Source organism: Chenopodium album, chromosome 4 (assembly GCF_948465745.1).
Source record: "Chenopodium album chromosome 4, dcCheAlbu1.1, whole genome shotgun sequence".
NCBI classification, from domain to species: domain Eukaryota; kingdom Viridiplantae; phylum Streptophyta; class Magnoliopsida; order Caryophyllales; family Amaranthaceae; genus Chenopodium; species Chenopodium album.
Window position 1 is genome coordinate 42984189 of NC_137837.1, and position 14333 is coordinate 42998521.

The window sequence follows — 14333 nt, forward strand, 5'->3', positions numbered from 1 at the left end:
AATTAAACTTAATATGGTCCAATAATTTAAAAATTAAATCATATTCAGGCTTGAAATTAGGGTTCTTCATGAAATTAATCCCCAATTTAATTTAACTCTTAAATTAAATAATTTGATCATTAAAATTCATAATTTAGCATGAAATCAAATAGATTAAATTCATCAAACACATAGCAATCGAATTAATTCAAAAACCAAAACACATATTTCACAAATTAGGGTTTAGGGTTTTGAAATTTTCAAAAAATTAGGGTGGGGGGTTCGAATTTTTAGTGTGATTTAGAGGCAAATTTGGATCTCTTTATGGCTAATATGGAGCAAATTAAACAAATTTTAATGATTCTATATTGTTAAATCACATTTAAAATAATAATTGACTCATAATTAAATTATTCTTCCTCCTAATTGAATTAAAATTGTGGACTATCAAAGAATTAATATTCAATATATGTACATGCATAGGCTAACTGATACCATTGTAGGAGTTTAAAGGTACATATTGCGGAAACATGAATCATATTCATATAGTACCTAAACCCAAGATCATGCATAACACATAAAGAATTAGATTTAATACCTTTGAAGCGTGGTTCCACGTATGATCGAGCAAGAACAATAAGGAGAATAAGAACCTCACGTGTGATTCCTCTACTAAGTCCACGAGCACGGATCAAACCTCCACTATTGCTAATTAGTTATGATCGAACACTTCAATCAACCTTTGGCGGAGATATGAGTCACGAGCACACCACGAACCACCTAAGAAACCACCACACGCGCCACCCAAGGAGGAGGGTCGTACGGACAGGGATGAGAGAGGGCCGAGTGGAGAGAGAGAGAGAGAATTAGGGTTTTGAAGTTTGTTGCTTGATTCACAATTAACTAGATTTACAATTAACTGTTAATTGTTATATCATCGAACAACCCTAGGCATGGATTAAATTTATAGATCACATCTCTAAATAAATCCATGTCAAGCCCAAAATAGATTAAGCTCTTCTAACTATTCTAGCCCAACAATCAACGTGGCATGTCATAAACTCATGAGGCTCAATAATGGGCCTATAACTTGTTTGACCCAATACTCTTGTGTCTGACCTCATAGTATCCATTCTATAAGGCTTTGGACTACTCAACTAGCCCAAAGATCAATTGTAATATCTAGCATCAAACATGGACGACCCTATAGAATGAACTAATTATCTCAATAATTGTGATCCTTGATATATCTAGTAATTACACTTATCGAAGACAGAATTATTTCACAATCAGCAAAGCTGAGTACATAAGCGTAACACACTACAATGCATTTACCTATCAACACACAACTTACCTTGTCGCATCTATTTTTCAAGCATACAACATTAAACAAAACTTCTCAACTAGACAACTACATATTTTATTTAGCGTTGATTACGCATTGAACGGGTTTCCCATTAAACCTCTCCCAATAAATGAGTTACTGACACGGGAGCTAAACGTGCCAGCATCAAAATAATAATAATAAAAGGAATGTACAGCGTCCTGTATTCCAATAGAAGTTATGGTTAAATATAAAACCTCATATCTCCCCCATATGTTCATACTCAAGGTATATACGTTCTAAGAGTTTTGGTGCGTAATCTCTTTCACTTTACATTATTTACATATTAATAAACTTGGTAATGACTCTCAAACCATAATCATTCAATCAACAATATTTATTCAAACAATCAAACATACCAATTTAATTCTTGAATAATTAGTGACCACATAAAATTTAATGTTGAACCCCTTTTAATTCTACCTCGGTGCCAATGACACCTTAAACGCATAAAGCGCCACAAATCTTATCCCTCGGTGTTAAAAACACCTTAAGTGCACAAAGGAACCAAAATATAATTTACTCCTCGTGTACAAAGACACTTAAATAGCTCCTTCCTCATGCTTATAGCATCAATAAAAATTATCTGAACCATAATAAAATTCCTTTTCAATATTTCAAACCAAGTTAAACATTTAGTTTAATTAAACATGCTCTCTACCATGCCGCAAATAAATATGTGGTTCATAAAGAATGTTCCAAACTATAATTTTCCATCCAATAATCCATCACAAATAAATCATGCTTCGTAATCCAATCTCCAAATAAAATCCAAATCATAATTTCCATTCCAAATCTAGCATGATACTACTTCTAATCAATTAAACACGTTTAGCATGCTACTACATCAATAAAATTATGCTAAGTACGCAAACGTACCTCAAATAAGCTATTAAAAAAGCCGAGTACACTACAACAATTCCCGAACCAAGTCTCCAACATAAAGGGGCAATAATACTATATTAATTACCCTTGTATACACAATTTTCAGCAACTTATACTCATTCTAAACAACTTATAATAATCTGAAAATTATAGTAAAAACCTTAATTAAACTCTTCTTTAATGGGTAATTAAACCCTTTTCATAAAACCACAATTATACCACTTCAAATAAAATTCCAGCATTATTACTTTGTTAAAAACTCCTTAAAAACTCATCAAAATCATATCTTTATATTTGGTTAATAATCAAAATCAATGGGTATTCAAAACCTCCAAATTTATTGATAAAAGAACCTTAAAAATCAAGTCTTTATAAACTTTAAAACCCTAACTTTAATCATATCCAAATATGAAAATAATACTCATAATAACAATCTGAAAATATAATTTAAAATATTTAAAACATGATTTTAATACTAATTAAACAAACTTTGAACAATAAAAACAAAACCCAAACTAATAAATAAGAAAATAAAGAAGAGAGAGAAGAAACAAAGCCATGTGTGGCCGGCAAGGTGGGTGGCTCGCCGGCAGCAGGTGGCTGGTCGGAGCTCCGGTGACGCGGGCTGCCGGAGGGTGACTTGGCAGCAGCAGCTTCCTAACCCCACCCACAATTCCACTCAAGTGGAGTTCTACGGGAAAGCAAAAAAAGAAAGAAAAGAAAGAGAAAAAAAATAAGGAATAAGGGAAAAGAAAGTAAAAAGGAGAAAAGAAAATAAGAAAAGGGAAAATAAATTTACCTCTTTATTATCTTGTGTGGGCAAATTTTGAGGTTTTGAGAGGTATTTATAGAGTAGAGAGTAGGGTTTAATTTTGGGCTCAATGAACAAGTAGGCTTGAATTATAATGCATTTGACTCACAAAGGTTCAAATGAAGGGTTGGGCTTATTTAAATGAAACGGGTTATTCCAATAAGAGTATGTAAGAATAATTTACATACAATATTTTAAACAAGGCCCAATAATTAATAAACGTTTGACCCAAAACATATATCTTACTTTTATAAAACCTTATAATTAAAATACTTTAACCCTTTAAAATATTTAATTAAAATACTTAAAACCTTAAAATATACTTTATAAATACTTAAATACTCTATACAAAATACATAAAAATACGGAGTATTACATGGATCACCTGACAGCACAAGCAAACTAGGCGAGTAGGATCCCAATACGGATTTCTTCCAATCCTGAGACTAGACACAACGGTTGAACCAATCCTCAACCAACTCTTGTCATAGGCGACCAAAACACCTGTTTAAACCTTAACTGGTTCCAAGAAATCCAAATAGCCCAAAGTAGAGAAAATAAAGACATAATACCCTTCCAAAATTTGTGAGAATAGAACTGAGAGACGGTGTCAGCTAACCAATCCCTAAATTGAGGGAACTACCAAAGATCCCATCAAACCCCTAACGCTCTTGATCGCCATAAAGATCTGACAACAGGACAGTCTTTGAAGGTGTGCGACACCTCCTCCAACTCCTGATAGCAAAAATACATATCGGATCAACCGGAAAACCATGGGAATACATAAGGGACGCCACCGGAAGAGCATCATTTAATAGTTTCAAGCCAAACACCTTTCACCGAGGAAGAATAGGAAGCTGCCAAAACCTCCGCCACCAGGTCGGTGTCAATCGGCTTCCAAAACCAGGGACCGGCAAAGAAAGGCATAAGCAGATTTCGTGGTGAAAACCCCAGGTGAACTTTTAATACACAGAATCATCCATAAGCCTCCCCGGCTAATCCAACGAAAGAATCCTAGCAGCCAATGGAGAATCAAACAACCAATGAATAGGCCTGTTCACGGATCGAATATCCGAATCAGAAAATGATATCCGAATCCGATTCGAAAAATTTCGGATATCCGATATCCGAAATCGTTCGGATCGGATGTTTCGGATATCCATTATCCAATATAATCTATAACTATATACTAAAGGCGAATCTGGAATGACATGTGTCATCTCCTGATAAAATATTTCCCCCCCTTTTTTTTCTTTCTTTTTTTGATTTTTCTTTTGGTCAAACCTCGATAATAAAAAGATATTCTTTCAATATTTAAGGTACTATATAATAGAATATTATTTTTAACTAATGACTATATATAACCACTCTTTTTTTTTTCTCCAACTTTATTACTTTTGCTAATAAAGTCTATTTCAATTAGAGAAGAAAATATTTTGCTAACATTTAAAAATATATATTCTTTACTTTTGTACTCTTCCTATTAATAATACCGTGTGTCAACATTTTATGCAAAAATAATTTCAACTAAGAAATTTATAGTACATCACTGTAATATATGGACAATCTTAACTAATCATTTAAAAAAATATAGTTTGTGGTGAATACAATTTTTCCTTCCCTACTTCAACATAATAATGTTAATAATAACCTATAAAAAAAGTAATTAAACAAAATTTATTATATTAATAAAAATTTACATATACTACTCATATGTTATGTAAAAATCCCTAACAACTCGATCAATAACTCTAAATTAAAAGAAAAACATTATTAATTATCACGAAATAAATATAAAATCAAATGATTTTGCATAAACATCTATAACTATATACTAAAGGCGAATCAGGAATGACACGTGTCATCTCCTGATAAAATATTTTCCCGTCTTTTTTTTTTCTTTTTTTGATTTTTCTTTTGGTCAAACTTCAATAATAATAAGATATTCTTTCCATATTTAAGGTATTATACAATAGAATATTATTTTTAGCTAATGACTATATATAATCACTCTTTTTTTTTCTCCAACTTTATTACTTTTGCCAATAAAGTCTATTTCAATTAGAGAAGAAAATATTTTGCTAATATATAAAAATATTATTCTTTACTTTTGTACTCTTCCTATTAATAATACCGTGTGTCAACATTTTGTGCAAAAATAATTTCAACTAAGAAATTTATAGTACATCAATATAATATATGGACAATCTTAACTAATCATTTAAAAAATAATAATTTGTGGTGAATACAATTTTCCTTCCCTACTTCAACATAATAATGTTAATAATTACCTATAAAAAAAGTAATTAAACAAAATTTATTATATTAGTAAAAATTTACTATACTACTCATATGTTATGTAAAAATCCCTAACAACTCGATCAATAACTCTAAATTAAAAGAAAAACATTATTAATTATCAGGAAATAAATATAAAGTCAAATGATTTTGCATAAACATTAAACATTGTGTCGAACAAAGTATGTTAACAAAATTAGGACGAATGGTATATCTATGTATGTGTGTATGTATCGTTTGGGTACTAATATAAAGTTTTTATTTTTTATACGGCGTAGTATAAAACCTCATAGTCCATAAATTTATTTCATTTCATTTTATTTGTTAAGTCTTTTGCATCAATAATCTTGACATCTTTGACATGAGTATATATTAAAATTATAGCTATTTTGTTTCCTTAAGAAATATACTTGGAATTCTTTTTTTAGTACATATATAATTTACAATAAATTTTAGTAAAACCGTGCATGACAGGGACTTAAGCTAGTTAAAATTAAAATCAAAATTATTTGATTATTTTCTAAAATTCGCTACCCAACTTAAACCCCTCATGTCTAATCATGTTAGAAGGCAAATCGAAAAACAAAAATCAAAATTCACTACCCAACAAATAAGAATATGTGGAAGATGAATCCTTTTAGTCCTTTACCAAATTCAGAACCAAAGTCAACAAACAAGAAGCAAATCCTCAAAAGTATTCTCATCATTATTCTGACATCCTAATGGGTGAGCAAACCAGCGAGAACAAATTGGCGAGCAACTGAAACCAAACCAGCGAATTGGCAAGGCAACGAAGAAGATCAAAATAAAAAATAAACAAAAAAATTTTAAATTAGGCCAACAAAGAAGAAGATTTGGGGCGATGTGAGAATGTGAGTGCCAGAGCGGGGTCTGTGAGGGTGTAAGGTGTGAGACTATGAGGGCCTGAGGGGTGGCGACCAACTTGAAGAGAGAGAAAGGACTTTATTCACTTAAGGGTTTTTAAGGAAAGTTTTGAGTGAGCAGAAGAGTTGAATTTTTTTTATTAGCTAGGAACATTAAGAACTTTTGTTAAAGAAAATATACTAGTACTTCATTATACTTCGTATACTCCTATATATTTCGGATATCGGTTCGAATTTCGGTATCCGACAGTTTTCGGATATCGGATATCGGATATCCGGAATTTTGAAAATTAATATCTGAATCCGCATCCGATATTCGATTTTTCGGATCAGATATCCGATCCGAAATGAAAACTCGGATCGGTTATCCAAAAATTCGAATCAGTTGCGGATCGAATTATCAGATTTTTTTATTATCGAATATTTTTGTATAGGCCTACCAATGAACAATCGAATCTCTATTTTACTTTTCTCTCATCCATACCCACATTTCGCTCCTATATTTAATTTCACTTTAACTTTTCTTATCGGAACCAAACAAAGAAAAATTGTCTTAAAAGTGTTGTGACTTTTCTTGAAAATATATTATCTGTGAAAATTAATTTTTTCGTGAAAATGTTTTACATCAAATTAAACAAGATCTAAATGTAAAATGTTACTCATACTTTATTTTGTATGGATCACGAGAAATAATAGAAGTTCCTTATACTACCTTCAGTTCGTATTATATGCAACTTTGGTGCATCATTTGTGAGATATAAAAAATTTTCAAAGTTGCATATAATACGAACCGGAGGTAGTATAAGAGGAGATTGGAGGACAAGTTAATTAACTTGTAACTTTGACTCATGATGTTAGGGGTGCTCCGTGCTGAGGAAGTACAAATGTAGGTTTTATATGTATTTGCAAATACATATTAAACCTTAAAATATTGAAAAGTATTGTAAAGCACATGGGGGTGAGAGAAAAGGAGGAGAGAGATGGGCACACGGGACCAGTTTAAAACGTACCACTGAAAACTTATATAATAGACTATGTAGTGATACTATTTCTACACGTAATTAGTACCACTGAATGAATATACAATACCATTGAATGAATATATAGTTCCACTGAATGTTCAATGATACTATTTGATCATCTAGTGATACTATTAATCACCCATTGGTACACTTAAATTCAGCACATGGAGGTGAGAGAAAGGAGGATAGAGATGGGTAAATTTCATGCGAAATGTGTCTTATGCCCCTTGATATGTATGTCCAGGTACCTATCAAACCTCCCTTTGGAAGGCCTCGTGCTCACCAATCTATATGTAACCTACATTTGGATAGACTTGGATTCTATTTAAAGAATTGTTTCCATCCTAAGAATGAACAAATGCTACCTAATCCAATTTCTAAAAAATGCTGATCTAAATCAACCCAATAAGAATGACCATCTTAAATCTATAACCCTTATAAACATGCAAAAGAATTTACTGTACCTGGTGAATAGTACCTTATGGTGCTATTACAGCCTTGCCCCCAACATTAATTTATTGCCCATTTTGCCCCTAATTCCTATTGTTTGTTGCCTGCTGCTCTCCAACCAACTTACTCTCTCACCCTTACTTGGCCTTTACTCTGCTGCTGTTCCCATTTCCCCCCTCTGTATTTTCATCTTAGAAGGAAAAAGGGGAAGGAGAGAGAAACCTAGAGAGATAAATCTCTGTATTATCATCCCTTTTCGACGATTTTTCGAGTCTGAGGTTGTGGAAGATTTTCCGATCGTCACATTCATCAAGTTTGATCTCGTTTCTCTTTCTCGATTTAGTTTCAAATTTTTAGGTGAAAAATTGTTCGATTGTCGTGGATTTTTTGCATATATGTTCTATGTTTTCGAATTTTTTGGGTTGAATCTTTGTGGGTGTATTTGTGCGAAATTGTTTCGTTTTTAATGGGGTTTATTTGATCGATTTGTTTTCGATTTATTGGGTTTATTTGTTCGATTGTTTTTCGATTTTTTAAGGGTTTATTTGTTCTATTTATTTTCGTTTTTTGGGTTGAATTTTAGTGCCTTCTTTGATTGTGTGGTGGTTTTTTTGGGTTGAATTTGAGTGATTTATCGTTTGTTTTAGGTTGAATTTTTTTTTATTATTGTTAGTAGTATTATTGTCTGATTTGTAACAGAATTGTTGATCTTTAGGTACAATTCTATCTCTCCTTTCTCTTTCTTGTTCAAATTGGTTCAATTTTCATCTAATCTTTAATATGAATGTTGACTGTGTGTGTGTGTGTGTTTTTTTTTTTTTTTGGTTATTTCTCCTCTTTTTTCCTTTCTTTTCTATGTTTTTTTTGGTAATTCTTCTTAATTATAATCTATGTTTCTTTTCTATTTACCATCATGCATGCAAATATTTGATATGTATGTGTTTGGGTGTTTCAATTTATGCAAAATGGTGTTAGGGAAACTGGAGTCTCATTAGCTTTCACTGTTAGAGCACTGGATGCTGGACCTATCATTGCATCTCAAAAAGTTGGTGTGGATGAGGATATTAAGGTACTTATACTTATCATGAAACTCAATTATTGATTTGGAGTTGTATGTAGAATCTGAGTCTATATATAGATTATTAAGAAGGTGAAATTACTTAGGAATGGATGTATATTAATTTTTTATTTGCATCAAAAATTAGATTGTAGCTCTGAAGTCTTATAAGACACAATGGTTTGTTGTAGATACCACAATGTTTTTCTGTTTGCTCTTACTTCAGTAATTATCTATGTGATGGTTAGGTATAGATACGTTCTATGGAACATGGTGTATCTAATTTTCAATATATGAGCACAATCGTCTAATTAATATACTTTCACCAATTTGCATGCAGGCACCAGATTTACTGGATTTTCTCTTTGATCTTGGTGTGTCAGCTGTCAACTTCTTTATATATCAAATACTTGCTGCAAAATTTCTAAATTCTTGCTTAAATAGCCGATATGTTAGCCTTGACGTGAGCTGTTATTGATCTCAGCTGCCTCTGCTTTGCAGCTTCTATATATTGTACATGTTATTATGCATAGTGTGAAGTTTTATTGTGAAATAGGTGCTTCATTTCTGCAGAAGTAACTTATATGGAAGTATGGAATTATAACCTGTATTCGAATTAATGGTGACTGGGATATTGTTGTTCCCAAATCCTCTTTCAAATTTAACTTTTCATCATCTAGCATACAATATAATTACATTGCTAAACCAATATTAATTTGATGCTTTTGACAGAGTGGATGGTATCTTAAATTATTGTACTCATGTAAATTTTATATGCTGCCTCTATCCTTTTCATACAAGACTGAGTAAACAAATCTTCCCCAACCCAATAGCAAGTACATTTCTGATCCTGTTGTGTTATGCTTCATAGGCTCAAAACTTTTGTTGCACGAGCTTCCTTCAATAATTGACGGTACAGCAACAACTAAAGCACAACCTGAAGATGATTCTAAAGCTACCTTAGCTCCAAAGGTATCTATACGGTTACTTTATGTTATGCCATGTTGGGATCTTTTCTCCAGGGCAAGCTAAGTTAAGAGGTGATAACTTTGTGCAGATTACTCCCGAAAAATCATGGCTATCGTTTGATCAAGACACTACTGTCCTGCATAATAAGGTAGTACTAATTTGTGCTTTTTTGTATGATTTGAGTCAATCATGACGACATTTTTAGGTACGGGCATTTGCAGGTTGGCCTGGAACTCGAGCTAGACATGCAAAAGAAAATGGAGTCTTGAAAGCAGTCTCTCTGTTAGTTGCGTAACCTTTATCTTCCCGACCCGATTTCATAATAGTGTAGCATGTTATCGATACTGCACGTTTATGTATGTTAAAGACTTCGTAGTTTTATTTGCAGTCTTTTACTTATGTAGTAAGTCCAAGCTCTAAAGTTATGAAAAAAAAGAGTATATGTTGAATATTAATGCGAATTTGGAGTACTATAAAGTAAGTATCTTCTTTTCTTTCTTTTGCAGTTTTATCATCAGTTTCAGGGCTTCAAGTTGCGGAAACGAAACTAAATGAGGGTTAGTCGCTGTACTGACCTCTATTCTTTGTAAATGCTGAAATTTTTAGTTATGCAGCTCATGTTGGAGCATCCAAAAAAAACTATGCTTGATCTTTTTGTCTTATTTACAATTTTGTGGAGTATATTTCTCCCTAATCTCTTAACAGCTAGCATTAAGTTTGTAGATACGTGAATGTTGATGTCAATGCATCATTCTCCCAGAAGTAGGATTTTTTCCGCATTCTCTCTTAGAGAAGTTGGTTAATTTCTCGAACTTTGATGGAATTTTTGGTTGTTCTTCTTGGAAGTATACAGATACTATTTCATATACTTCCTCTGTTTTCTTTTATGTGCAACACAACCTTTGGACATGCTTTTTAGGAGTTAATTATAGTAGGTAAACGAGCAAATTTATCAAAATTATTCCAACACCCAGAATAGAGAAGAGTTAACTACTACATTTATAGATTATTTTGCTTGATTTGTCCGTTATATCACCTAATTTTTCCCTCAAAGTGCGTGCCATGAAGGTGTGTTGCTAATAAAAGAAAATGGAGGAACTATATGCTTGATCAATCTTAGAGACATTGAATTTTTTCCTTTGTGACAAGGTTATTGATATTTAGGAGTGATAAAATTAGCCAAAAGAGATGTAGATTTTGGGGAGATTTTTGAGCTTTACATGTGTAAAATTTTTCCTTGCATTTCTCTAAAATAAACAAGGGTCTGAAAACCATTAATACTACTCCAAGGGGTAATAGCTTCCTATAGGGCTATAGCTACACAATTAAATGGCCTTTCGTGGACAGAAGTACTATTGCCATATTTTGTTGGTGCTTTTTATGTACTTCAAATTTTGTTACGTTCTGTATTTTTGTTAGTTTGTAATTTTTTTTTTCTTTTCCATGTATGAATTTAGGCTAATTTTCCTTCAATAAGAACCTGGAAACAAGTGGAAAATGGAGAAAAGAAAGGGACCCTAATGCAATTTGCTGTTTGTGTTTGATCTTTTGGGGTCCATTTTTAATGTATGACAGCTATGCTATGGGTTGTTGCAGGTACAGAAGCTATGTTTGCAGATATTGGTCACTTTACAGCCTTCTCCATTAAGGTATCTTATTGTAGGTCATGTAGTCTAGAAGTTGCATCTATAAGACTGTCCTTTTCGGTTTAAGCCTAGGTTTCAAGACCCAACATAATCGCCGAATCTAGATACCTAGGAACCAAAGCACGGTTGACACTTGACAGAAGAAGCGAATAAAATGGATGGAATTCTGTTAGCAAGGTGCTATAGAGCCAGTAAGAATTTAGTCAAAGCTCGTCTCTTGACTCAACTGAAATTAGCTGATCAAGCAGAGTTTGAAATGTGAAATGGTAGCATGCATTGTGCAGGTTCAAATGTCTTTATCAAATGAAAATTAAAAAGTGATTTGTGAGTAATGATGCGAAGTATATATTAAAGGTCAGATATATGATTATCACAGGTGTAATATTTCTGAGTTGTATGTTTGAATTGATTATAGGTCAGATATATGAATATCATCGGTGGAAAATATTTTGAGTTTGAAGTTTCTGAACTAAAAATGAATTTGACTTGATTTGAGTCGAGCAAGCTACCCTAAACTTTAGTTCAGTTTAAATCAGTATATCTCTTATGCAGGAATTGAACCGTGCAGTTTTGAGATGAAATCACATATTAGTATTTCTTGTTGTATTTAGTTTCATGTATTGCCAATAGTTATGACCTGGATACGGTATAAATTTGATGGGTGCAGAGGACAAGTTGTTGAAATATGTACGTGTTAAAGCCATTCTTGTGAATAGTTAAAGTTTTCTAATTTATATTGTGGCTACTAAAAGGTTATGCATATACATATAAAAGGTTGGGGGGACACTCTGCTTGATGAAGCTTAAATACATATACATATAATATTGTAAGGTATTTTCTCTCCTTCAATTTGATGTGGTTGAATAGAAAGATGTAATTACTCATTTCTGGAAATTTAGGCTTTAATTTTTTTTTCCCCCTGGGTTTTTGCTCAAATTCTTTAATTTAAATGTTTGTTTTTTAATAATCGAAAATCATTTCTCGATCTAGCATTTCATTGTTAATCTAATTAGAGTCTTATTGTACTTGGATTTGAAAATAATTATCAAGTTTGTTTGGAATTTTGAACAAAATTAGGGTGTATTCTTATTTCTTCTTGACTTTATACAACCCTCAAACCAAATTCAAGCTTCCCCAAGAAGTATCTTTATAGTTTTGTGATATTTGATGTTAAATATATTGTCATTGGTTAGGTTCTATTCAAGGTTTTGTTTATATTACAAATTATCTTCTGCTCTCAAATTATAAACCTATTCCTGCAGTTTGATATTAATGTGTTGTGGATACCATATCTGTCTGCTTTCTCTTTCCTGTTATAATTGGTGAAATTTTCATCTTTTCTATTGGATTTAACCTTTTATAGTTTTGTATGAATGTTGATTGTTTTTTTTTTAATACCAATGGTTCAGGAAGTGAGTTTGATGGTGGTCGTTCTTCTACTCAGAGTTTTACTGGTGGTGAGGATCGGATACCGAGGAAAGTGTTAGTGTTAGTCTCCCTTGATTATAGTTCTGTTGGTTGTTTTTTGGGACATATATAGAGTGTTTTTATCTTTGATTTGCATGATTTGGTGTTCTGATTTTGTGACTTTTATGATGTTTGTGCCATATGTTAAATGCTTGATTAAGATATGAGCTATTTTGGGTAGCCTGGTTTTGAGAAATGGGAGCTTTCGAGATGATTATCCACCTTTTGGGGCAAATTGAAGAGCAACTGAGCGATTTGCTTATCCTGAATTGACTATTAAATCGTTGGGTTGTGGGGTAATTCTGGTGCTGATCACATTGGACAAATGTTCTCATGCATCCTTTGTCTTCTTCTCGCTCATACCTTGCCAAAGTTGGGGCTTTCTTAATTATTGTATGCTTTTCCTTTTCCCCCCTTTTTTTGGGTAGGGTGTTTCTGCTTGGGTACATGTATTAAAGTACTACCTCCGTTACACATTATTTGCAACGATTTGACATAAAGTAGAGAGGGAAAATGTCTAATCGTTGCAAAATAATATGTAACGGAGGTAGTATTTTATTACATCATTTTTATGTTGGTTTGTATTTGGGAGGGATGTCTATGTGTGTAGATTTTTCTATGTCCCAAGTATTAGCTTTTTAACTACGATGCATAATATTATTATTGGTCCAGAGCAAGTGTTAATTGTCTACAAGTTCTTGTTATTTTCTGAATTTTTAGCCATATGCTATTAAGAGTCACAACTTGCATTTAGATACTCTTGTACAGGCGACCTTGAGAGGGTAATTGTGCACCTGATCTTGAAAACCAGTATTAGGCTATCAAATACTGCATAGTTTGTTCACTTGTACTGGTTTTATTTTATATGATTGATTTGTCTCCGAAAGAACTATGTTTGTACTCAGCAGCTTCATTAGAATTTTAACTTTCAATCCAACAATTTTTAGGTATTATATATGCTCAAGCTTTGTTATGACATGCATTGCCATTTCTTCTAGAAATTGTCTATTTGCCAAACCAGTTAGGTAACTAATGAGGATAGAAATAGTTGCCTTAGTGACAATTATTAAAACTTATTCTTTTATTAAATGTCGGGCAGCAGAATATAGAGGTAATACTAAAATACATCTTATTGGTAGATGGTGCCCTGATTAGCCGATTATTGAGTAATGACTGAAATGTATGGCATGTTTGTTTTATTTTTTTGATTACCAAAATGCAATTTTTGGTGAAGTGTATGGTATGCTACATTTTTAGAGGTCAGGAAACATTGTTGCAGAGATGTCAAGAGCTGGAAAACATCCAAGATACAAGCAATAGATAGTGCTAATCTAGATCAGATTTGTAAGATGTGTTCTATTTAAGCTCCCTTGCTAGATTATCAAGAATATTGAGTCATTAAAGAACTCATAATTGTACCTCAAAATTTTTTGTTGATCTTAAATTAGTGTCACAGTTTCTAAATTTAATTGTTTTGCTAA

The 14333-nt window shown here is 32.4% G+C and overlaps 1 protein-coding gene across 12 annotated transcripts; it reads left to right on the forward strand.

Annotated features, from left to right (window-relative positions):
- The first annotated feature begins 8084 nt into the window (after window positions 1-8084).
- LOC145629106 (uncharacterized) lies at window positions 8085-14333 on the forward strand. 12 transcript variants are annotated; one of them, XM_081681605.1, is made up of 10 exons: window positions 8085-8782; window positions 9111-9144; window positions 9642-9742; window positions 9828-9887; window positions 9945-10025; window positions 10246-10296; window positions 11336-11388; window positions 12799-12867; window positions 13014-13148; window positions 14112-14333. In XM_081681605.1, the coding sequence occupies exons 1-6, from the start codon at window positions 8672-8674 to the stop codon at window positions 10288-10290; spliced, it is 432 nt and encodes a 143-aa protein (XP_081537731.1). In that variant the 5' UTR covers window positions 8085-8671; the 3' UTR covers window positions 10291-10296; window positions 11336-11388; window positions 12799-12867; window positions 13014-13148; window positions 14112-14333. The 12 variants fall into 12 exon arrangements, with proteins under 12 accessions (XP_081537731.1, XP_081537737.1, XP_081537736.1 ...); XM_081681611.1 differs by having other exon boundaries at window positions 9945-10021; window positions 12795-12867; XM_081681610.1 differs by having other exon boundaries at window positions 9945-10021.

Excerpts from the sequence above, each read along its gene's own strand:
- LOC145629106 (XM_081681605.1), top strand. The coding sequence starts at position 8,672 with ATGCAAAATGGTGTTAGGGAAACTGGAGTCTCATTAGCTTTCACTGTT. Across the intron at positions 8,783-9,110 it reads GTGTGGATGAGGATATTAAG|GCACCAGATTTACTGGATTT; the intron begins GTACTTATACTT and ends ATTTGCATGCAG. Across the intron at positions 9,888-9,944 it reads CTACTGTCCTGCATAATAAG|GTACGGGCATTTGCAGGTTG; the intron begins GTAGTACTAATT and ends CGACATTTTTAG.